A 24,886-nucleotide genomic window follows, 5' to 3' on the forward strand; every position below is an offset into this window, starting at 1 on the left:
ACGGTAAGCGTTATGCGATGGTAAAAGAAAGAACAGTGCCCGTGTTCACGAAGTAATACGCAAAGAGGACCTCAGGCCACTGAAGGTACCGATCAAAGCTATCGCGTTTTATCGCATCATACCGCCTTAAGGCGGACCGTAAGTGTCCCTTCAAGTTTTCATTTTAATTCCTACCCCAACAGGATGGGACTACGTCTGCAGACGCCGGGTTTTTGCTCCGACGGGGTTTCTATGTTCTAGCTTGAAAAACGAGCTTGCAGCATGGGGATCCTAACACAATGCGAAACTGTAGCTTTTGCCGATTGTAGACCCTTTTCTTTAAGAAATGGTGTGTTTGGAATTTCAGCATAGTTTCGCTGGGTCGCTGTAGAGTTTCGAAGGCAGTTTCCTCTGCGGAATGACGGAAGGCGGAAGGTGCGAGCGCCCACTTATGTGTTGAAAGCTGTGGGAAAAAAAAAAGACTAGAGATATAACAGTGGTAATATTAACGCAATCTGTGAAAGTCTTTTTTTTTTTTGTGCAACACGCGGGTAAAAAAAATAAAAAAAATGAAATTATCGCGATGAAGAACCCCACTGCAGAATTAAAAGTGATAACTTCAAGATATGTAGAAGTGGGGTACGCAACAATGTGATATATTTTACTTGAATATTTATGCTCCACCGCAACGTTGCGGAGACCCTGGTGAGAACAATGAAATGGCGATCTTAAAAAGATCGCCATGTAGGATGATAAAAAAATTGAATTAAAAAGAAAGTTCATACTGTTCGTCGTGAGCTTTCGAACATTCTAACATGTAACCGAGCAGTTCTCGACATGGGTAGTGAATAGTACGCGACTCAGTTGGGATAAAATTCAGTATTACTTTTTCAACTGTCGCAACATCGGTCGGATATGAAACCAAGTTCAGTGGAGTCGTTCAGCCGCAGCGTTTCAAAATCGGGCTTTAAACAACTTCACATGTGCAGTGTTACAAATCGGTCTCTGAGCGTTACAGCGATATCTTCCCCTCGGTTGTCATTCGGAGACCACTCCACTAGTTTGAGGTAAAGCCTTTTTTTTTTCATTTCTTTCCCACGAAAAAAACAAAAACACAGGAGGTAGCGCGCCTATTGGCAGTAGGAATACAGTGCACGTCTTAGTTTTATGAAAATTGAGAGAAATCTCAAAAGTTTTAATAAGCTGAAATACGACAGCTTGGTAATGAAAGCGGTTATCCGAAAGTTTCTTGACTGCATCTGAGAGCATTTAAAGATGAAACTAAAATTGATATTAGTTTTTAAAGCATCTTAAGCTACTCATTATTCACAACAGCGCCCGAAACACGGACAAAAGGGGGAGAATCGACAACACAAGCGCTTGTGTTGTCGATTCTCCCCCTTTTGTCCGTGTTTCGTGCGCTGTTGTGAATAATGAATAAGTACCAACTCGCCCTACTTTCTTCACTCATCTTAAGCTATTGAAGTAAACTTCTAGAACGTCTTATGTATGAATATTAGAAAAATGAAGAAAAAATTTAAGATATATTAAGATGTTACTTCTAGTGCCTTAACAGGTGAACACAGGGCTACTCCGATCGATGTTTTCGTTGCCCCAATAAAATTTTAGTAAAAACCAAAATGTCGAAGCCCGGACATTTTGCTTTATTGGTGCATATAATCCTTTATCGATTGCCAAGAATATAAGATTGGGTTTCGCAGCCGTTGCGTTTTAATTTTTGTTTCGAGACTAACGTGTCTCATGCAAATTACCAGATCGCCAAACCTTTTCATTTTTCTGGTAGACTTAATCTCCAAGCTAGTTAACCCTGCTGAAAAATTGCTGTAATTTCTGATCCGGATGACAAAGCGTCCCGCAGTTCTTATGGACACTTGCAAACACAACTTACCGCTGCTTTTGAAAAAGAGGCGAAGCTTGATACGTTCGTTACCATTACCCTTTTAGTTTGAAATTCTTATTGCACCTATTCAAGCACGAGCACATGCCTCCTAACGGGCTGCTCTGGGCAAGACCAAACACAAAAATTCAGGGGGCACTTTGGCTCTCTAAAGCGCTACAAGGCGAAAGTATTTCCTAGGGCACTGTTTGTTTTTATTTACTGTTATCTTTCATATTTTATTTTTTATTTTTTATAATAGTTTATTTCTTATTTTTGTTGTTTTTATTTTTTCTTTTCGTATTTTTTTTTTCATTTACGAGAGCCATGCGTTCGCTAGATGCGCCTTTATTCATGCTCAAGCCTTGATCATTCGTGGCGGAGTGGTAGCGTCTCCGCTTCAAATGCCAAAGGCCCTGGTTCGATTCCCAGCCTCGGCGCAGTTTCGTTTTAAGTAGTGACGCCGAAACGCGGACAAATCTGCCGGCACGGCTTCTAACGACAGTATGCGGCATTGAAGGTTTTCGCCTTAAAATGAGAGAACGCAGGGGGAAGGCCAGCGTGTGAAGCTGCGGCGGTGTCTCCTCACCAGTGGGAACGTGGCCTGTCGGGCTCGCGGCGAGCGTCACTGCTGTACAACGACGGGGTGCGTGGGACGCTCGCGGCTCGGCCCCGTCGTGCATCACCGCTGCATGAAGGTGTTGATGACGCTCTGGTCCTGGTCCAGGGTCGCCATGCACAGCCCCCCCTTGGCCGACACGAACGCTGAGGTCGCAAAGCGGAGGAAAAGGGGAGATCAGAGAAGGCGCTTTGAGTGCTCATTGCTTATACAGTGCCTCGTGTGCATAGACAGGGGCACTCCAGCATAACGCTCGACGACTGAGGGCGGCTTTAGTGAAAGCATGAGATGCAATGCGCACTTGGTATGGTGTGACTAAATATATTTTTTCAAAGAGAAAAGCTTCACTAGGCTAGTCAACACCGCGCTTCGCGTGAGCCGGAGCCCAGATTTACCACTTCTGCGCATGCGCGAAACCGAGTGACGTCACGCACAGCGCAGGTGGCCGCCGTCGCCGCCGCCGCCGCCGCTGCTGACACAAACAAAAATAAAAAAGACATGATAGAAATAAAATATCACAAATAAAACATATTGAAAGACAAACAGTGCGCCAGGAAACTCTCATATCTCGGTGGACACCCCAACCGCGCCGTACGGGAAGGAAAATGAAAAGAAAATTGGTTTAAAGGAAAGGAAAGGACGCTTGTCTCTGTCATATCTCGGTTGATACCACAACCGCGCTGCAAGGTCTTTAAGGACTCATATCTTGCTGCACACCCGAAAGGAATGAATACCATAGTTCATGTCTCTAAAGAAAACATCTAAGACAGCACCGTATTCACTACATGCGCGTCTCTTCCTCCGCCTCATTACAAACTTTGTATAGCTAAGACAATACATTTCGGAAAGCCAGAAAGCTATACCCTAAGTGTAACCGTAAGTATAACGATCACCTAAACCACGAGCATCGCCGCAGCTTTTCGCTTCGAAATATCCAGGCTTAACCTTAGCTAAGCCACAGCCAATTTTTTTCTCTCGCGTGCACTCTACGTTACAAGACACTGCTTACGCTGTATAGCATGAGCAATGTCCAGTGCATTAGGACACTTGCCATCCCCTCATCTTCTCTAATTGGCAAGCAGTATTCCTAGGTCGGAAAAATAATGTCACAAGCGTACCAGGGAACGAATTTTCGTACACTTTTAGCTCTGTGATATTTGGCCGCTTTTCGTACGAGCGCACTTCCATGCGCGAGATATGCAGGGCAGGCAAAGAGCGAAAGAAGGTGATGATGCGAACACATGGTTGCGGCTGAGGTATTTCCTGAGGCTTCTGACCTGCATGAGTCGACCTGACTTAAATTGCGTGTTATCGTAACTTCGTAAGTAACTTCAGAGGGCCATAGTGAAACAATGAAATAGTAGCCGTGGTTACGTATGAGTTGTAGTCTGTCATCTAAATTATGAAAAAAAAAAAACATAAAAGGTGCTTCTAGGAAAAAATATCTAAAAGTAAAATTGCAATAAAAATTTTGCAAAGCAAACTATCAGCTAACGTTTTCGTGACCACTGTACTTTTTTTTTTCGGAAACAGTATGAAAACGCTGTTGCACCTTCAATAAAAACATGCAGGCACACATGAATACGAACCCTCGCTTGAGCGTGCACCTTCTTTCCAGTTAAGACACCGTACAAAGGGACTGAGTACTTGTAAAATAAAAACCCTCGACACCAAGCCCAATTTACGAGGAAGTTCCCTCTCGTACTCAAGAAAAGAAAAAAATTCAGGCAACGACGATACGCGGTTGCTGCAAAAGAGCCTTGCGGAACTAAAAAAAATTCAAAAATTGTAATTACACACTGGGAATCCTTTTGTTTAACAGACAAGTTTTGTTTGGCAAAATATGCTTGTCTACGGTAGAGACAGAAGCAGTGCGAGGGATGGTCACAAAGTACATACGAAATATGCTGTAGATAAGTTCGAAAACGAACTGGACGGGGCTTTTTTATTTCTGCATATTCATTCTCTTAATGTTCAGGTGTGAAATAATTATGAAACAAGATAGAAAACTTTCGGTAATAAGCACAACGAAAGTCACACTTACTGTCCATCTCGGTTGTCTCATTTTTAGGCGACACTTGTATCCTGTCAACCACGTCAGGTGCGGGCGGTATCCAGGTCCTGGTGCAGAAGTAATTCGGCGTTTGGCACAAACTCCCTACGGGTGGCTAAGCTATTAGATTTGCAGATCAGGCGCTTACCTTTCTTCTGGGCTGGGCATCTTGCTCCCTGCAAGCCAAACCGCAGCAACATTCATACCTCCAGGCGAAGGAGCACCTACGCAACAATCACAGCTACAGCTGTGGTGTTGTTGGCATGCTGATCATGCCCGAGAGTGATTAAGCTTATCCAGGGGAAAGTGGTTTGCTGATTTCGATAAGGAAGAAAGAAATTTTGCAGATCCGAGATGTGTGCTGAGGTCGCACATTGCTGGCATTATCGCAGGATGATCTAACTAAGGCGCAGATTGTACAGCCTTTAGTAAAAGTAACCAGGCTGCACGGTTTGCTTCTCATTCGTACAGTAGAGCCCTAACGGCTTCCCTAAAGATTGAAAAGTCCTCGGAAGGTGAGGACAAGGGTTTTCCTTACTGTTACAAAGATTTAGAGCTTGAGGGATGGTATAACAGCTTCAATATGCGACTGAGAAGCAAACCGCTTATCCTGGTTACTTTTGGCAAAGACTGTACATCCTCTGGTTCGAATGCATCACGCGTCTTTTTACCGAGTTACCATGAGCTTGCTAAAGCTTGGTCTAAACAACACGCCATACATTTTCAACAGGATATGAAATGCAATTAAGAACTCCTTAACGTTATATTTAAATCTCCTCTGAAGCAGACAGCACCTAAGAAACAATCGCTAGCACAGGCCCTGGGTTATTATCTACATCAAACAATAAAATATGGCGCTGTCAACATACAGCGCTCTCCGCTAAACTGTACTGAATCGAAACAGCTGAAGGTTTAGTTCCCCGTGCTCAGTTCTGTAAAATATTTTTCGAGGCGCCCACTTGAAGACACGCCGACAAAGCCCATAAGCCTCAGCATACAGGAAACTCAGACATGTTCAAAAGAAAACATCCGACAGAGACCCGCCTGGTTGGGAACGGGAATTGAAATTGAGTTAGAAAAAAAGGCAACCAAAAATAAATAACACGTTATTTCAGAACTTACTCGGTTCCCTGGTCAGGCATGATTTCAGGCGAGTTGCAACTTGCACAAAAATCAAGCTGAAACTCACCCGCAGTCACACCTGATGAAAGAAACGATTAGGTTTTGAAACCTCGTGTTCTTTCAGTTTTGATTGGCCTTTGTTTTATAACCTTAGCTAAGACAGCGTTTTAACGCAACCCGACTGGTCCAGCTGACCGCAGCTCACAGAACAGCATCTGCTGTATTTTCGCGAAAGAGCAAAACAAAGATGGCTGCTGTTTTCACCGTTTGCGTCCTTGTGGAAGCTGTGCCTGCTCCAGAGACGCACCGCGGCCACCACCACAAACGCGAGCAGCGCGAAGCCCAGCACCAGGGCCATGAGGACGGCCAGCACCGGGCTGAACTTGATCTGCCACGAGGCGTCTGCGAAGGAAACTCGCAAGCTTCAGTACGGGTCCCGGTCATGACGTAAGGTAAACATTCGAGCGCACCCCAGCGCATTGCAAAAAAATTCAGGGAGGCACTTTGTTGACCTAAAGTGCGTTGAGGCGGAAGCCTTTAGCGCGGTGTTGCTGCTTGGGTCACTGATGTGCGGTTAAGATGTTAATTAAGTACACAATTGTTTGTGAATCTTAAATGCCGAAGAGACTGGAGGGCGTTTGGGAGGCGTCCGTCTGATTCGACGCCTTTCTGCAAACACTCTCCAGCGTCCTAGACAAGGAGAACTACATATGCGTTGGCAGGAAGTAGCGTAGCCATTAGCACGCTCGGGTGCGGAACGGAAGGATGGTTGTTCGAATCCCATCGTGCACAAAGATTTTTTTTCTGGACTGACTAAAAAAAGCGTGACACCTCTGCTGACAACCTTCTGCTGACAACCTTCTGTCGACAACGATGAAGCATTAAAGGCTTTCGCCTTAACACATCGAAATGCCAAGCTCTCGTCGCGCGCTTACCGCTACCCCGTGTTCTTCTCCTCCATTGCCATTGCTTTGTCGACATGCGTCCGTGCACGGCTTCAACCACACCGACATTCAAGGCCGTGTACTGCTCTGTCCATGACGCCATAAGTCGGAAGCGGCTGCACGTCGCCGGCATGCGCTCACGAATTTGCGAACCCAAGATACCCGTATGGCTCGGGCACGGATGAATATGCGAACGCGGCTATTACGGTAGCCAGCTTTTGTTATCACTTGCCTACCCGCGTAAAACCTATCAACGCATGCTTCCGCCTACAAAACGCGCCTCCGGATAATAACGCGCATCACGAGACTGGCAGGCGCACTTCAATTCGACACTGTGTTGCGTGAACTTGCCTCCTCCTTGTGACATCAAGGAACGAGGCCTTGAAAGTCTAGTCGATGTTGCTGCTACCTTTCAGGACCCTCCCCGCAGACCACTGATCTCCACTAGGGGTCTGAATAGCGCATCGGCCGACCAAGCGCGAAGGCACTGGAACTGAGCGGCCTTGTCCAGGAAGTCAACATTTTGCAACGAATACAGCGGGACATCAACACATTTATTAGTTTAAGTTTCGTTCCGTTAACTTTATATTTCGTCTTTTGGTCGTTATCTCCTTTTCCTACGACAATGCCTGCATACCTCTTGTGCCGCTAACTGCTCAAGAAGAGCAGAATAATCTTCGGGAGCAACGTTTCAAGAAGGGTCCTTCGCGGCGCAACGGGACGACACTAGCTGACGAGAGGACGACACTACGTATTTAGAACACGTTCAGGTTATTGTCTGCTCGAGTCTGTGTAGTCCCGTTACGCTACGAAAAACCCTTCCTAGAATATGAGCCAATGCGCCTGGACAGCTTGAAGTGTTACTAAATATTTGAAACTTTGCATGATTTACGAAATTATGATTCTGTTGCAGTCACCAGGCTAGCGTCGAAAAGCTAGGCTTTGTTGTGAAGCATGTTCCCGCGCTCTACGTTCGAGTTATTCGTTCACATGGCGACACATTTAGGAAAGGATAAGTGAGAACCTTCTCCAGACTGCCGACTTCGCAGTAACCACATTACCGAGCTGCGTTTCGATCGAACAGGAGCGAGGATATGGACGCTGCCTGATGGGGTGCCGACATTGTTATGGTTCGCATCAGAGCTTGAAAGAGGCTTGGTGCCGCTTTCCCAATGGAGGGCACTGTTTCGTATTGTACGAAATAATTTATGTCTTAATGGGCTTGTATTCGCAATGCTTGACAGAGCAGACATAAAACAGCTCTTCTCCTCCGTTCCAATTCCCCGTCGGTAATTTCTCTTGCATTGCCCGGAAATGATTTTAGGCGCTTTTTGCAGGTGCAGCTATATTACGTTGCTGCACTATGGAGCTCCATCAAAAGCACGTCTGGCAGGTAAACGATGTCGAAAAGCCATGGACGTCTTCACCCACCACCAACGCGACGAGACCTCGGCTGCCTGGAACTCGAGGCTGCCGCTCTATACCCATTCGAACGGACGTTAGAGGGGTTTGCGACTGGGCATCCGTCGTCGTTCACCTTTCCTTTGCTACGCCAAAACTCGGTTATGACTTCAGACTACATAATTCTACTTGTACTCCATTGGAATTGGAAAAGAAGGATGTACAGTCGGGGACAAAAGTCTCTGGATCACGTGGTCCACAAACGAAGCCGATAGCTTTATTAGCCGCCGTTTGGAGGCCATACGTGTCTTGGTGAAAGTCGAGATCTCCTTTCACATCCACAAGTGTGGACTTATCTGGTACCTTATAGACCTATCGATTTTGTTTTCGGATTACGCGGTCTAGAGGTTTTGCCCTTGAATTTACGGCAGCAGAGTGGAACCTTCTTGACACGGCTGCTTTAAACAGTTTCTTCTGAAATTACGGGGTTCTTCGATGCTCACATTACAGGAGATAAGATATCTTATTTATTTGACACAACAGCAGATACTACACGAGATCAGTGCAAAATACTACGAACTAAAGGAAGAAAGATTTTGCAGTGAAAAGCACAGTAGACACTCGAGTTCCCAGGGAAGCTGTCTAATTTCCAGTGGCTTCACGCTTGCTTGCTGTGAAATCCAGGAATGTGCCATCCAGCCATCTAGTGGAGATCAGTGCCGCAGACACGATTGACACAATTAAGGCTCCTCTTTTTTTAAAAGGTAGCGATAACTACACGCGTGACCTCTCGGGGATTTCAAGCAGCGGGACTAGTTGCGCGACAGGCGTGTTGCGCTATAGGCCGCATAGGCTCTCGAAGATCTGTGCATGTATAGTGACGGGAAATATAGGCATATAGTGATTGTTATACGGAAATCTCACAATGTATTAAAAAATCGCAGTCACAAACTCTATCCCGTTCAAAATGCTTTTGTCCAGAACTGTTAGGGATGCTTCTTCGTTTGTTCAGGGGCGATGTAATATTTACCTGTGCTGGGCAACCTCAAAGCCAACGTAATTTAGGCGGACCTCAGTATACGATAAAATGGCTCCTACCATCGACGGCACTGATCGATTACGTCTGCAAAAGCACATTTTGAGCTTTCCCATCCTATAGCCCATGTGTACAGCACATTGCAGTAGATTCATCGCCCACCCAGCAAAGCCACTCAATTAAGTAGGTACCTCATGAATAATTTATGAACTTCGTTCAATTACCGTATCGGCGCTCATCTTATGTCAGCAAAACGTTCCCACATGCCCTTAATGTGAAAACGGAGAGAAAAGGATTTATGCTCGCTTTTTTATGCTGCGATGCAAGTGCTCGATAGCGCGGCAGCCACTCCGATACTAATTACCTCACAACCATTACGCAACTTTTGTTGCTGGAATGTTGCGCGTTCTCCCACCGTCCTCTCCATCGATACCTGTGGCAATATCTGTCTGAGTTATTATGCAGCCGCTTCAATGACATGAAATCACCGGACCGGGACACTGATCGGGAATTCTGCAACCCGTCTGATGATTGTAGGGAATAAATATTCATGAGACAAAGAAAGTGCTGCTGTCAACCTGGAAAAGTAAATTTTTCCAGGCCAGCCTCTGAGGAAAAACGTAGTTCGACCCAAACAGCTTTTTGCTGAGCCAGAAAGTACAAAGAGGATCATCCTAACTGCTTCGACATATTAGATGTTGGCTGGTTTATGAGGTTTAACGTGCCAAAGCGACTCAGGCCATGAGGGTCGCCGTAGTGAAGGGCTCCGGAAATTTCGGAGTGGGGATAAAGTTTATAAATGCTGCAGCCTATAGTTTTTTAGGTGAGCGATCGAGTCCCCTTCGAGAATAGGGGAGGAGAAGGAGTGCACCTGCTCTTTTTTTATTAGATTAAGTGTAAATATAAAAAAAGGGCTAGAGAATATGTCACTACAGAAGGATCGTAATGTGAGACCCAGCAAAGATAATTTGCGATAAAGGCATTTGTGGGCTCTCGAATCTCGCCAACCCCAAGTAGGAGATAATGGACAACTAAGCTTTTTCACCCGACCGATGGCGTTTCTCATAGTTTAGAAGTAGAGTGACTGGAAGAATTCAATGCAAAAGTAAGAAATGAGTCGTCTGCCATAATGTGGCAGAGAAGTGGATCTTAGCAAGCCTTGCGGTTCTGCGGGGTGGCCATTCTCCTCTCCCTCTCCCCGTTAGAGAACACCAGATTGAGAGATAAGGAGCGGAAGCTGACAGACAGCGCGCAAGCACCGAACACACGGTGCCAGGCGAATTCGTTATTGTGCGTGATCTACTATGGCTGTCGATGGCTTCTGAACATCTTGGGCCTCGGACCACTCACACTCCGTTCCGAAAGGCACATTCTGGAGACGCGAACTCTGCAGCTGTCGCAATTGCCGAGGCCGTGGATATCCGTCTATGCTCCACCGCTGACTACCAATCGAAACCGGCAGGAATCGAGGCTTCTTGCGGATTGCGAAGCATCAGCGCCGCCCGCTACTCAGTGCGTGCTCTGGTTACGGCTTGTTCGCAGTCGTTACGCAAGGCTTGCACTTGCGCAGCTACTCCGAGCTTGCCATAGACGCATGTTCTTTCCGCCAGGGGTCCCCACGTGACGCGCGCCACTGCCTCCAGCTGCTCAACGAGCAAGTTTGCGTGAGGTGCTTCAGCCAGATTGATGCTAACAGCGACAGTGACGAGAAAGTTGGGGTTTCTCCCCGAATTTGAAAGCGTCAGTGCTCTTAGAACACAAGCAGGCATTCCCACACTTGCGAGTAGACGTCGCGTTGCCGCCATGAAGTTTCTTTTCATGCTTTGCCATGGGTCGCTCCGTATCAACAAAGATCAGTATCTGCAGCCACCACACCGTCACACTAAACGAAAAAATCATGATAAGCACATCCGGCCATACGTCACACGGTGCAATACTTTTAAGTTTTCTTTTTTTTCCGTCGTCCGTAGAGATTTGGAATTCTTTGCCACGGGATGTTGTTGACGACGATTCTGTGTCTAGCTTTGTCAATAAGGTAGAATCTTTCTTTCACTCAGTGCCATAACGCGGAAGCTTTTTTTTCCTTCTCTTTTCTACCGTTTGATTTTGGTTGGAATGATGTTCTGTTCCAGATAATAAGTTCGAGTGTTAATATATTTTACAAAGTGTTGTACATTGTGAATACCTTTGTAACCCACTGCCTGTATAGGCCTGTCAAAGGCTTACAGTATTGCTAAATAAATAAATAAATAAATTTTCTTACAGTACGTCAAAAGTGGCCGTCTAGCGATGCAAACGTGCGTGACATTAGGTGATCTGCGTACGTAAATAACTCTCCAAATTCGTCTGCCTGCTTTTACTTATTGTCCTTAAATATAAACACATGAAGACAAAAGCAATTGATGAACGAAGGGGGATGGCGGTCACTCACCGGGTCCCTGGTGGAGGAGGCTTTCGGCGGCGGCGGGCAGCGTGGCGGCCGTCAGCAGCACCGGGGAACTGCGGCCTTTCCCGTTGGCCGCGTACACCACCAGCACGAACTCGCTGCCGGAGGGCAGGTCCGCCACCTGCGCAGGCAGCGCCGGCACCAGACGCCTACTCAGAGACCACAGTTCAGCTTTTTTTCACCCGCAGGTACCGCAATGGACGACTGGGTACATGACCATCAGGAGCGAAATGATCGCTGCAGTTGAGGGAAGGTCAATGAAACACGATTAGGAGGAATAAAAAATTATTTTCTGTTCGCATCAGTTTGATCTGTTGACTATAGCGAGTGACACTAGGGCAGTATACAGTGGTGATAGCGAGTGAGGAAACAGCTAAGGCGGATGCCGTAACTGGCTAGGGTGCTTGCCAGTAACAATATGAGCACTGCTCTAGCCAGACCATTTGTAAATTACGAACTGCATTCAGATAACATAGCTATCTGATCTCAATTCAACAGTATTTTTAGTCTCTTCGCAATTCGACGTTGCCTTAAAAGAGGGAGAACACAAATTTTTCCTTGGGCGTGTTTTTTTTTTTTTAACGGGGATTGAATTTATTTTTCTTACGTAGTTTTGGTTTCGGTTTCAACAACCAAATTTCACATATGATGTGATAGCTGATGCTGCGATAAGGATGCTTTCATGCTAGTAAGGCTACTATCATGAGGACTGTCGCCATTCCGCACGCTCTCGTGTTTGCAATATTTTGTGTATTTCCTAAATGAGATTAGAAACCTGGGCTTAAGGAGTCATGGAAAAGAGCTTCGCATTCGGTGACAACATTTGTACCAAGCAAAAAAAAAAAGGAACTTTTTTGGCGTTGGTATCTTTTTTAATGTTCTCTGGCTAGCGTCCATACAAATGCGTCACATGCGTCCATACCGTGGTTGTGTACACACCACAGAACCGCAGGGAGCAACTTGCTGAGATTAAAAGAAAGTTAGCGACATGGCTTTAGTGCAGTGCAGTTGCCGCGTTCCTACTGAAACAATTCTTCGAAGCGACTCTGATTAACTTTTTTTATTGTGGTAACTATTCAGAGCACCTTGGAGGAGCTAGAGGAAAAATTATCTTCCACACAACGCTTTCTGTATTCCCAGGAATCCGAATCTATTTTACGCCGCCTGTTGTTATTGCGGGCTGCGCTCACCTCACAGTTTTGTAGACTTCTTCACTATGCCCATATCTCACCATTTTCACCATACGCCTTGCTGCCTTATCCCAACCTCTAAACCTTTAAATACCACATATATTGTTACTGGCTAAAAATATTTTCGGTAGAAAGTAGTTTCTTCCGTTTGCTAGGGTTTACAAGTTACGAAAGGATGCTGGACGCGAAAAGCAGTTTTCATAATTGATTTAGAAAGGATGGTGAGATTTTGTTGTTCATCGCAGGTTCTTCCGTGGTACTTGATATTGTTTGCTTTGACTGCATCCTTGTAACGCTTTAAGTTAAAAAATCAAGCAGATAGTGACTGCTCTTGCAAAATAAGACAACCAGAAATAATATGTGCACTTCTTCTTCTCAAACCGGAATTATTAGAATATCGTCCTGTTTCTAGTAGTGCGAAATATTGCCAAGTGCTGAGATGAAGAAAAATATTAGTGTTGCTATCGTTTCTTTACTAGTATCGGCCTACGAAATGCAGAAATAAAGACGTTTTAAAAAAAAAGCACAAAAATTTCAACATGTGCAATAGTAATCCTGCTTTGTACTTTTCATATGTCCAAATTTGATTCCAAATGTTATCAAGCGGAAAATTAACCATTTCACTGGGATAAAGTATAACTGAAAATTGTTAAGGACACCTCCGCACTTAAACGCATCAAAGTCGAGTAGTGGCACATTTTTCTGTAAAAGTGTGGTTGCCGAATATCGGAAGCAACGCTGCACGCCATATAGTTTTTTTTTTTTTGGTTCTGTGTAATGCTATAGTTCTGGCAAGCAGGCAGTGTTTTTCCTGACAGATGTGACGAAACATCTCCTTATTCATGTTGCTATTAGTCATGAAGCTTGCAGGATTAATAAATGCGATAAGAGCTAGCGATTCATGCTGCTTGCAGTCGCTCGAAGCTACGACATGAGCTTGGTGGGCTACTTGATTACGAGGAAAGAAAAACATGAACGACTGATCACGTCCCCCTTTTGTTTCATCGGTCATCCATAATGTGGAGCAAAGTGAGCAAGTAAGAGGACGATGATAACCATAGCCAAAATTCAGGAGATTAACCTTTCATTGTTCCATTACTCATATTTAGTTTGAAAGGATTGATAACAGCGCAATATGACCACTTAATCAATACGGAGGTTAGGTAGGCTACATGACTGCGTGGTAACCTAGGCGCATTACCAAACGTTCCTCAAAATAGTCATGAACCTACATTGACTGGCAGCCTGACTCCACTAGCAGGAGCTCGCAAATACTGAGCGGTTCAATTTGAACGGCGCGATACGCAAAAGCGATATCTCCGCAAACGACTCTGACAGCAGTACGCCTGGTTACTGCAGAGGATCAGCGCGGCCAGTAGATGAGAAGAGCTTAAAAATAATGGAAACGTTAACGAACTTCTGTGAAACCGACAAGAGGGTAGGTGACTCAATCGAAAGACCACCCAAATCATCTGTCATCGAACAACTGCTTTTTCTCTGCTTCTACTGCCTCCTGTCGGAATCGCTGCTGAACGGGAATCTAGGCCGTGCCACTGAAGCCCGTGCAACCGGCACGACGCTTTCCGAATCCCAAGAAACTAATCCTACATCTTTACTACCTGTTTTTTAATGCTCCCGTTAACGCACTTTTTAACCTCATATTAGTCAGGGAAAAAGGCGGATAGAGAGAAGAATTCTTTGCGACGTCATATACGGTAGTAAGGCTGGACGAGGACGAAGTATTGAGCAGCAAAGGATGGCACAGGGGTCGTGTTACTCCTGTCTCCAACTGCCTCGTGCAAGCGAATTAGTCACGTCTGAACCGTTTTTTAGTAATTTCGCGGCAACATCGACCAGACGGTCGTACGGAGTCCCATGGAGGACCAAAATAGCGAGACGAACGAGAGCACGCGCATGCGCACAGCGTGCTCCCCAGTTGCAGCGCTGTCTACTCGGCTGTTCTGCGGACGCGACACAACCCCTGCTATTCGTCTCCTCGCTAAGCGCAGGCGTGCAGCGGGGGGTTGTGTCTGATCGGCAGAACAGCCGAGCAGACGACGCGACAAATGGGAAGAGCTCTGTGCGCATGCGCGTGCTCTCGTTCGTCTCGCCATTGTGGTCCTGCATGGTACGCTGTACGACCGTATGGTCGATGTTGCCGTGATATTAGTGGAGAAATTGGTGAGCCGCACAAAGAATTTTCTCGCGCTTGACGTCACGAGTGTCACACTTGGTAGTTAGTACTGGCTTCAGCCACGCTTTGTATAAGCCAAATGGAGAAAGGCGCACTACCTCTCTGAATCCCGATTCCCGCAAACAATCTCCCATGACGTCATCGGAAGCGACCTCTCGGTCGGCACAAATCTTGGACCAATTTACCAATTTAGTCTGAGTGCGCACTCGATACGTTGGCAGTCCCATTTCGTTCTGCTGAAGGGATCAACATCCGCGCTAACGGGAAAGCGATGCAGTCCCAATTTTTCTCGGCAGCATTGCGACAATACAAAACCCACGAAATGCTCTCAGAGACATGTTTCACTTCTGTCTCGCTGGTAGAAAGCACGAGATGAAGGGAAATTGCTTTCCCAGACAAACTGTTTACTTTTATGGCCTACACGAAGCAAAAAAAAAAGTAAAATGCAACTGTGCTTCAAAGAACCGTCGGTAAGATGGAGAGAGAAACAAACCCATTTGTGGCAAATACAAGAAGGGTGAGCGGCCGGACGACAATAATAAGACCGCAAATGGCCGGCTTCTTCGGATACTTTCGAAGCCATGGTGACCACCGTTCTCTGTTTCCATTACGGAGCAACAAGGCTCACCCGCGAAGCGCGCGACCGGAATCATAGATAAGACGAAGGAAAACAAAGTCTGGCGAAGTGCGCGGTAGAAAAGGTGGTTGTTATTCTTAGCTTTCCGACAAACACAAAATGATCAACCCCCCGCGGGCGCCGAGGCGCTGCGCGTCGAATGACGCGGCGGTTTGGACTCGCCTCGAAGTAGGGCGTGGGGGAGGTGACGTTTCCTCGGAACCGGCCGCCACTGTCGTGGATCTCGAGGACGAAGTGCTGCGGCAGGCCACCGTGGTGGCCCTCTATACAGCGGACCTGCGAGTGAGAAGAAAGATAACAATATGAAGAAAAAAAAAAGACGTGAAAGCCGCACAGGGAACGTTGTGCGACGCCCCACCGTATCTTAACTATATCCGCGTTGTGTTTATCTTTCGCTTCAGCAGTCTTAATGGTGGTAACAAACAAAGTAAGGAAGGCCGGTATTTCGCGCTCACTGAGCCATATTAGGCCTGAAGGCCGCAACCGTTAAACAAGGAGTTAAACAAGCCATCCGTATGAGCCGCTGAACACAATGTTTTTTTAACGTATGATTTCTCTATTTCATTTGTTTCCTGATACTTTTCATTCATTTAGGGAGTGTTACAGGTATTAGTTGGATGTTTGTATGTGCAGACACTCAGGTGTACAGGTACAGTTGAATCTGTAAATAAAGGGGCCGGAAATATTGGGCAACGTTGCAGCGTGTTGTTGTGTAGTGGGCGTCATTAGAGCCAGTGACAAAGAGCAGCACATTTGGTAATCATTTCGAGCGATATAATAAATACTGAGCACACAAAGCCGAGCACACAAGGCCGCATTGCCGAAGTGATATTCTGCACTACAGCGCTGATGCGGGGAGTAGGCGACTTGAATATTTAACCATTTGTCTGAAGAGTCTGAAGACTGCGCTTGTGGTCTTTTATTAAGAATAAATTCTTTATGAATTAATCGCGCACAGGGCCAACAGAGAGCTGCTTTTGTTTTAGAAGCTCGTAATGTACATTTGCGTTTATCAAGTGTTCATTAGTGAGGAAAGCTCGCCATCGGAACCATGGTGACACTGTCGACTCCCACGTCGCGCAAACGGAAGTTTTCCTCCAACTATGGAGGTCAGCATGCACGTTTTTGAATGTGAAACCACCATTCAACGAGTTTTGGCAGTGGGGAATTAAGAATAAAAATTAGGTATATTGTACACTCTATCACAATGGGCACAGTGAGTTTATCGCGAAATGAGGAAAAGCCCATTGTACCACGATGCGTGCCAGCCTACGAATGAATCTAGCCGCACTGAAAACAGCACTGAGGGTCTATCGAATCTGAAGAGATGTCTGTTACTTTTACCTGTTATTTAAAGAAAGTACAAAACTGGCAAAGACGGCAGAAGGTAACGTGTGTGGGTGGGTGCGTGTGTCGGTAGGTAGGAAGGTAGGTTGATTGATTGATTGATTGATCGATTGATTGATCGATTGACCGATTGATCGATCGATTGATTGATTGATTGATTGATTGATTGATTTATCGATCGATCGATCGAGCGAGAGAGTGAGTGAGTGAGTGAGTGAGTGAATGAGTGAGTGAGTGAGTGAGTGAGTGAGCGAGCGAGTGAGTGAGTGAGTGAGTGAGTGAGTGAGTGAGTGAGTGAGTGAGTGAGTGAGTGAGGGAGCGAGCGAGCGAGCGAGTGAGTGAGTGAGTGAGTGAGTGAGTGGGTGAGTGAGTGAGTGAGTGAGTGAGTGAGTGAGTGAGTGAGTGAGTGAGTGAGTGAGTGAGTGAGTGAGTGAGTGAGTGAGTGAGTGAGTGAGTGAGTGAGTGAGTGAGTGAGTGAGTGAAGTTCCAAGAGCCAGAGGGAAAATGCTTGCCTGGAATGCCTCCTCGGTCTGGTTGGCGAGCGCGCACAGTCCCGGTGGTTCGGGAGGGCCGGCTGGCACCACGCTGAACAGACAGGGCCGCCGCTGGGACCCCACGGAGTTCCGCGCCTCGCAGCTCAGCGCGCCGTAGTCGGCCTCGGAGCGCGCGATGAAGGTGGCCACCGAACGTGTGGGGCCCTGCCGTAAAAGGACAATCCCCTAACTGAGGTGAAGTTCCACGGGGCGTCTGCTGTGGGCAGGTGCTCGGCACACTGCTCCTATGCGAATCTAAACACATGTGGTTGCCCCCTCCAAAGCCCGTGCTTGGCTTGACTGTGTTCTCCTAGCGGACTCACCAGAGAAAAATAGGCATTGCATATCCTCGTCCTTTCTCTTTTTCCCGCTCCGGAGCCCTCTATTACGGCACCTCTCAACGCGCATACGTAACTCCGGGACATTAGACTTTGCATACCTTACCACCCGTTTACCCCTCCCCCGATACTGCTCGAAAGTGCAGGTATCATCACGTGTTTCCAGGTAATCACGCTCTGGAAGGAATCAAGGAGGTTCGCAGCGACGATGAGCAGTTCGCTGACGACCGATTGGAAGATGTACTGTCGGGGACAAAGCTACCCAGGATGCTCGAAAAGTGGTCTAGGCGCATAGCTGCAACGTCTGCCAACGACAAACTTGTTTCAGTACATTACATTAAAGCGCTCAAGTCAGAGACGGCGCCAGGAAATTCGTGCTGGGGTGGCGCGCAGAAGCTCTTGAAAGGGGGGGGGGGGGGGCGAGCATGAAATGTTGAGTAGACATTCTGCCTTAATGAAATTGCTCTTCATAAAAATAAAATAAAAATGCAGTGGTCAGAGCTTCGCCTAGCAGTGAGTGGCCAATAGAGGCCGCACTATAGCATGAAGCGTTCTCTTTCGCCATACCCGTCCTGCATACTTTTGCTCCCTATAGTGCCTTTGGCAGCGCTGTTTTAGTGCTCAAAAAATGTACCTCGAAGAGTAGTCTATGCTACTTTCGAGCAGTGAACATTTATTGAAGCAGCTTTTGTTGCCTAGGTAGGAGATGAGATCTGGTATTCTAAGAGAGAAGCGGGTTGCCCGAACGCGAACAAATTCTGCTTTCACTTGCAACTTGTAGCCAGTGCGATTGAAGATTAGCGCTGCGTCGAATAAGCCGAACACGGTCCTTAAAGGAGGCCAAGGAATATCCGTATGCGGTACGATGTCAGCGCACGTTAAAAAAACTCCTACCGGAGAAGAAAACTTAAGAACCAATGCTGATTTATGGTATACTGCATTTCAATCATGAGCTATCCAACAATTTTTGTGTGAAATACTTTCGAGCCTTTTGCTGTAACAGTGGAGGGAAGAAAAGGGCTGTCAGCATGATTATGACATTACAGAGTGAAAAGAATGCGTATCCTATGCCGATTTTTAGTTCTTAAAATCCAACAACTTTGACGGAATACTTGTGATGACAAACTAAGAAGTCTGGTTTTTCCCAATATGCTATAGTGCGTCGTCTTCAAGGTTTGGCTTGGTTTATTGGGGTTTAACGTCCCAAAGCAACTCAGGCTATGAGGGACGCCATAGTGAAGGGCTCTGGAAATTTCGACCACCCGGTGTTCTTTAACGTGCACTGACATCGCACAGTACACGGGTCTCTAGAAATTCGCCTTCACCGAAATTCGGCCGCCCCGGCGGGGATCGAACCCGCGTCTTTCGGGTCAGCAGCCGAGCGCCGTAACCGCTGAGCCACCCCGTCGGGGCGCGTCGTCTTCAAGGCATGGCGTACGCCACTGCGTTTGTCGTAGTCCGCACCTTAAGCCTTTCATGCTTGATTCTGCCGTCGGCATTGAAGTGCGTAATCGTTTCCTTACCGCGGGGTCAAACAAGTAAAGAAGTCTCTTCTTGAAATCGTACCTGCATGCTGTGTGGTATCGCGGTTTCCAGCGAGTGGTTGAGGTGCCAGTGGAAGGTGACCTCCGGAGGATCGGCGTCGACGTCACACGTCACCTGAGAAGCAGTAACAGGGGTTCTGTGTTACCGCATCAGGAGTTACGCAAAGTAGCTGTTGTGAAATACAGATGATTGAAAAAGTTTTGAAAACCAGGAGAACCATAACCGCATAGAAGGACCGCGTTTAGCTAAAGAAATATGAACGTATGAAAATCGTCCTCGTGACGACAGTTATAGGCAAAATTCCCCGGGGCTCCCCATAGATGCATTTTCTTTTTGCAAAATGTCCTATCATATCTTGCAAAATGTCTTGTCATATCGTTGCAATAAAGTAGCTCAGATTCCAACAGTAGACTGAGCCTGTTGCGATTAGGGAGCCATCTAGCTTTCTTCTTCCAACTTCCCCTCTCTCTTTCTCACGCAAAAAAAAAAAAACATGCGTTCGCAGACACGCACGAACAGCCATTCCGTGCTGATGCACCTTATTCAGTTTCCTCACTTGTACAGTTATTGCGCATGCTTTTATAAGCACCCTGCCCGTTATTAGCCTAGACGAGGGTACAATGGGAAATCTTTTTGCTAGAATATTCAATATTTTTTAAAGTGCGTCGCTCTCAATCTGTGCTGTCGGTTGAGCAACCGTTTCTCAATTCATTTTAAGCCATTTTAAACGATTTGAAATCATACGGTAACATTTCAAACCCATATCGCATCAACCTGCGTGTCGAATCTTTTATACCTAAAATGCAAAGACTCAAACTACTCCCATCACTAACGTCAACTTATTTGAAAAACGCTTGGTATAACCCTGCTGTTTGGCTTTGGCTGATGTTGTAATTGTTTTTTCTCGTTCTCTAAATAATATATAATATTGAGATGGAATAACACAAATGAAGCGAAATGAAAGGTTAGTCAGGACACGGGAACGAGAGCGCATTTGTCGTGGCTGGAAAGTTACGAGGTGAAGCAGTTGCACACGACGGTTTCGGACGATGGGCAACACGACCAGATGTGCCAAATGTCTGTTGTGCAGTGGTGACTAAATTATGATAAAATCCCCCCCCCCCCCCTTCCTGAAGAAGAGGAACAAGAAATTGTATAAAATGGTTTCAGTTGCGAGACATGCAGTTGTCTACTTTGACACATTATTGTGCAAAAAAGGGGGGGCTAGTTTCTTATCTATTTTTATTTCTCAGGTGAATACGCTCTAGTGCTTGTACAGTGACCGCGAGAGGGAAGTAAAAAAATAGAGACACGCCTGAAAACACTCAAACCATACCTAATACTTTCTGCCTAAGCACGCCTAATAATTTCTAACCTTTCAACAAGAGCTGACATGCAACGCGAGCACGCTTAATTTGCAATAACCTGCCTAATCGCCACTGCTACCAATGCCTCCAACAGCTATACTATACACGCAACAGCTTGCTCATTGCAATAGCAACCCCTTTCCGGGGTTCCTCATGCTGAAACATTCTTGCAGAGAACCTCATCAACTTCTTTCCCCTCATTGCCTTCAGTGCTACGTGTGAAGGAATCGTCGATACTTTCCCCTGCAAAACAAACAAGCAACCCCGCAACGTGACTTATCGGGAAGTAACAGAGTGAGAAGGTAATGGGCCGATGGCTTTCGTTAGGGCGGTCTTTCTTTTTTTCTTTTTGCACATGTATCGTTGTAGATCAGCACGCCCGCACAGGAGGCGCCATGCTTACTCCTCATAGTTTTTCGTGTGCCTGTAGCTATAACAAATATTAACACCACAAATTTAGCTAATGGGACAAGCATCGCGGTAAAGTACCGAAGCTACTGAAAAGCGGCGCCTACAGGTTGCACATTGCAGGTTGAGCGCAAGTACAACGCAACAGCGCATTTTAAAAGATGCTCTCACACCGTATGCGAGCCGCTCATGAGCGCCGAAGCGCCACAAACCGAGTACGTGCAAAAAATGACTGCAAGACGGAGTCACTCTGGGACTCCAGTATAACCACAGAGCTTTTTCGGGAAGGACTGTTAGCATCCTACTTGTTTCAGGGGGTCAGCCTCAACGCTGTAGTGTTAAACACCTCAGTTAAAGAATTATTTTTTTTTGTTGCTTAATAACTAGGTGCTGCGTATAGGCTTGCGGCAGTAGCTTTGAATACCGCAGTCCAACTAAAAAAAATCGCACGTTCATTCAAAAAATTTGCCTCAATGCTGAGGCAATGTAACGCAAAATTCACTACAGCTGGTGCAAGAGAATGCCGTAGGCTGGATGGATAGATAGACGGATGGATTTTAGGAGCATCGCCTTTGAAACGGGGGGTGACAAGCGCAACCATCCTCGGTATTCATTATTTTCCTTATATTTCTCTAACCAATCTGTCAAAAGTAACAGCATTGTTAGTAGTTCGAAATTTTCATTTAAATACACTTTTGCTGTGAAAAATTTTTATCCTTATCTTTTATCCTTGCGTCTCAGAATGGCAAGTTTATGGTAACGCCCTGAGGTCCTTATGGAACCGTTGAAGAAGTAACTGCAACCAAAGTCCTAGAATGAATCATACCCGACAATACTGGACAAAATAATTTTTGAACCGGAAACCGTTTACGAACGTAATATTTTTTTGGTAATGAAAAGATTTCAGTATAAAAATCACTATATGCGCTGATATCACCCGACGGCAGCCTTGAATTTTTGTTTCTATTAACGTTTTCCTGTCGACAAGAGCGTTTTCCATTTATTTTTTTAATGGCAGACTTAGCTGTTCGATTCAGTCAATGGAAACAATTTAAAAAGAAATACTCTTACTATATCACAGTAGAATGGACTATTGCCTTCAATGTTTCCATAACAGTATCTCAAAATTTTCCAATTTTCAAAGTTTTTGTCCGAAAGTGTTGGATATGGGGAGCTGTGCGAAGGCCGCAGTGAGGAGCTCACCTGCAGGGGCTCGTGCCTGGCCGCACCGTAGATCCACTTCTGGGTCTCGTGGCACACTGGGGCGAACTGGACGCGCAGGAAGAGGGGATCGCTGCGCGACTGGCCCAGGCTGTTGGCCGCCGCGCAGTGGTAGTGGCCCCGCGCGCCCCGGCCAACCTGCGCCGTGGGACACCGCCGCAAATTTTATTGAACGAAAGCGCGCACACGCCTATAGTCACCAACGGAATCAGTTGGGTTCTTTCCCTTCCGCATACCTTTTGAAATCTGCCCTTTTGGGAGCAGCTATCTTGCCACTGGGCTGTGGCAGCAGCGTTCCGAATGGCGGATTTCACAGAGGCAGCTTACTGGGCATAGGCGGCATCAGCCCAGGCGACAAGTGCATTAAATTTAGTGGAGTGAAGAGGTCTCTTGCGCAATTGGAGATGTCAATATAGAGTTTCGCTATTTCCTTAAACACCATCATTTTGACGTCGACAAAAATATGAGTAAAAAGGAATGCAGTCGAGAAGTTATTGCTGACGCATGAAATTATTTGCACTGGTAACTCTGCTTCCTGAAGTTTCTTAGCTATGTCGCCGCCTCGACTATGACCTCTCTTTTACCTCCTCTCTTTGTGTAACGTAGCCAACTGGCCATGGTGTTACCTCTCTCCCTCTCTCTTTCTTGGCGTGAAGTCTGCTCGTAAATTGGGAGTGTGGCTGAGCTGTTGGAAGACGGTGGTTTACGTAGACCATTCTGAAATTTCCATTTTCCTGGTATACGTGTGCATAAAAACGGGCCAAGCAGTCGTCACCAAGAATTCGGGACAGCGCCCAGACATGCCGCTAAGCGTAGCAGTCTTACACATTTTGTTCTTTAGCCACTCGGCTATTCTCTTTCTTACGTCATGGACGATGCCAGCGCGTTATTGTTGAATGTTCAAAGCTATGCGCCATGGGATGAGAGCCAACAGAACTATGAGTGCTGGTCCCGGAGTCCTAGTAATGGTAGGCATTGCGTGTCATGTTAGACTCGGGGTAGCAGCCCACCGATGCATAGGTTGCAGTCTCAGGGTGGGACGCAGCAAATAAAACGGGCAGTTTGGTCATAATTTTCGCATTCCCAATTTATTTTTGTTTCGTGACCTTCAGGTCATCATATGTCTAGTAGCGAAAATAATGCAGTTACGGCTAAATATGCTGTATAAATTGAGAAAAAAGTAACATTTTCTTTATGTGCTACAGTCGAAAATTGTGCGCCTCTCGAGCACCTGATGGTTCCTGCGAAACGTGGATTGCGCGCGTTTCCTTGGTAGCACCGTGAATATGATCGATTAGAGCTTCTGCTGGTCGCAATAAAATACCAATAAAAATAAAATAAAATAAAATACCCTGACCAGAATAAAATACATTCAAAGCGATAAACGAGGATGATGGGGGAATAAACCTCAGGCGACATTTTCTTCAGCTTTAACTTTTTCTGCTATTGATATCACTTATCCCTTCGGAATTTCATAACGAGTGGCACTTCAATGATTCTGCTTTAGCGCATGAATCCTGAGATGATGAGTAATGGAATAACGCTCTAGTTTTTCTATGTATGCATGAAATAGTTTTTAAAGTTTCTTTTGTAAGAATTGTTTTAATGTAGATATGCACGTTAGAATTTGCCATTTATTTTTATCACTACTGGGGATCTACAAAAAAAAACTAGCCTCTTTATTGTGCAGGAAAACGCTTTTTGGACATGCCCGAATTTTATAAAAAACCAGCCCTTTCTTCTTTATTACATAACGCCTTTCGGAAGGTTCCACAACGGTGTTAACTGTAGTTAATCAGAAGCTGCAAAAGCTAGCTTAAAATTAAATGCAGTCCTGAAATCTTCGCAAAAAGTTACACATCTGTGCCAAATGTGCTTACATTTCGAGCGTCAGTAACGACAATTATTTTAATTGTTGCGTCCAATATTAACTCACGGAGTTAAGAGAGTACTGCTGCGCAGTGCTGTTCGCAAAAGCTAATCATACGTCTGCTAGTTCGGTTCTAAAGACGATAAAAAAGACTTGGGATGAAGACGCTTTCAGCAGCAGTTGAAATCAGTGCCACGAGGTTTCTATTATCCCATCACTACGCAGCCTTGTCGGTTTACGACGCGTTCGAGAGAAAGTTATTTTTACCTCGTTATTCTCGCTTAGACCTCAGCTTTTTTTATAACACAGATTTGCTTCCATTGCATGGGCTTTAGCACCACAAGTTGGAAGTTTCACACGTTCTTATAATGAGACAATATAAAGACACGACACATAGATTTCGTCCCTAAAAAGGCCACTATAACGTACGTTTTTAGAGTTCCCCTCTAAATTCCCGCTCAGGACGCCATGTCACGAACAAAAATTCTGCCAAAGATTTCTATGTCTGGAACTAGTCTTTATGCTCCCATTTCAGACTTCGACGAGTCCTTACGCTTCACTCGTCTTTTATCTCCCGGCAAAGTCCCTTATCACGTATATGTTTCCTATCCCATATTTCGTTCACGTTGAGAACATTTTAAAAACGGTGAAGAAGATAAACGAAAGAGAAATTTTTGAGAAATAATAGTTGTGCGCGAAAAGCACTTCTTCAAAACCGAGTCGTATACGAATAGATAGA

The 24,886-nt window shown here is 45.8% G+C and overlaps 1 protein-coding gene across 2 annotated transcripts in view; it reads right to left on the minus strand.

Moving 5' to 3' along the window:
* LOC149339713 (nephrin-like) overlaps nucleotides 1-24,886 on the minus strand; it is a 166,955-nt gene that overhangs the window by 3,114 nt on the left and 138,955 nt on the right. The window contains exons 7-15 of one of the 2 annotated variants that reach the window (XM_089548393.1): nucleotides 22,260-22,415; nucleotides 19,303-19,395; nucleotides 17,378-17,563; nucleotides 15,681-15,794; nucleotides 11,483-11,618; nucleotides 5,935-6,072; nucleotides 4,697-4,772; nucleotides 4,540-4,616; nucleotides 2,466-2,641 (exon numbers count right to left, since the gene is read on the minus strand). In XM_089548393.1, the coding sequence (XP_089404519.1) occupies nucleotides 2,559-2,641; nucleotides 4,540-4,616; nucleotides 4,697-4,772; nucleotides 5,935-6,072; nucleotides 11,483-11,618; nucleotides 15,681-15,794; nucleotides 17,378-17,563; nucleotides 19,303-19,395; nucleotides 22,260-22,415 (1,059 nt within the window). In that variant the 3' untranslated portion in view covers nucleotides 2,466-2,558. The remainder of the gene's footprint in view (nucleotides 1-2,465; nucleotides 2,642-4,539; nucleotides 4,617-4,696; nucleotides 4,773-5,934; nucleotides 6,073-11,482; nucleotides 11,619-15,680; nucleotides 15,795-17,377; nucleotides 17,564-19,302; nucleotides 19,396-22,259; nucleotides 22,416-24,886) is intronic. The other variant, XM_089548394.1, reaches the window with a different exon arrangement.

Source organism: Amblyomma mixtum, chromosome 6 (genome assembly GCF_055824585.1).
Source record: "Amblyomma mixtum isolate Tamu chromosome 6, ASM5582458v1, whole genome shotgun sequence".
NCBI classification, from domain to species: Eukaryota; Metazoa; Arthropoda; class Arachnida; order Ixodida; family Ixodidae; genus Amblyomma; species Amblyomma mixtum.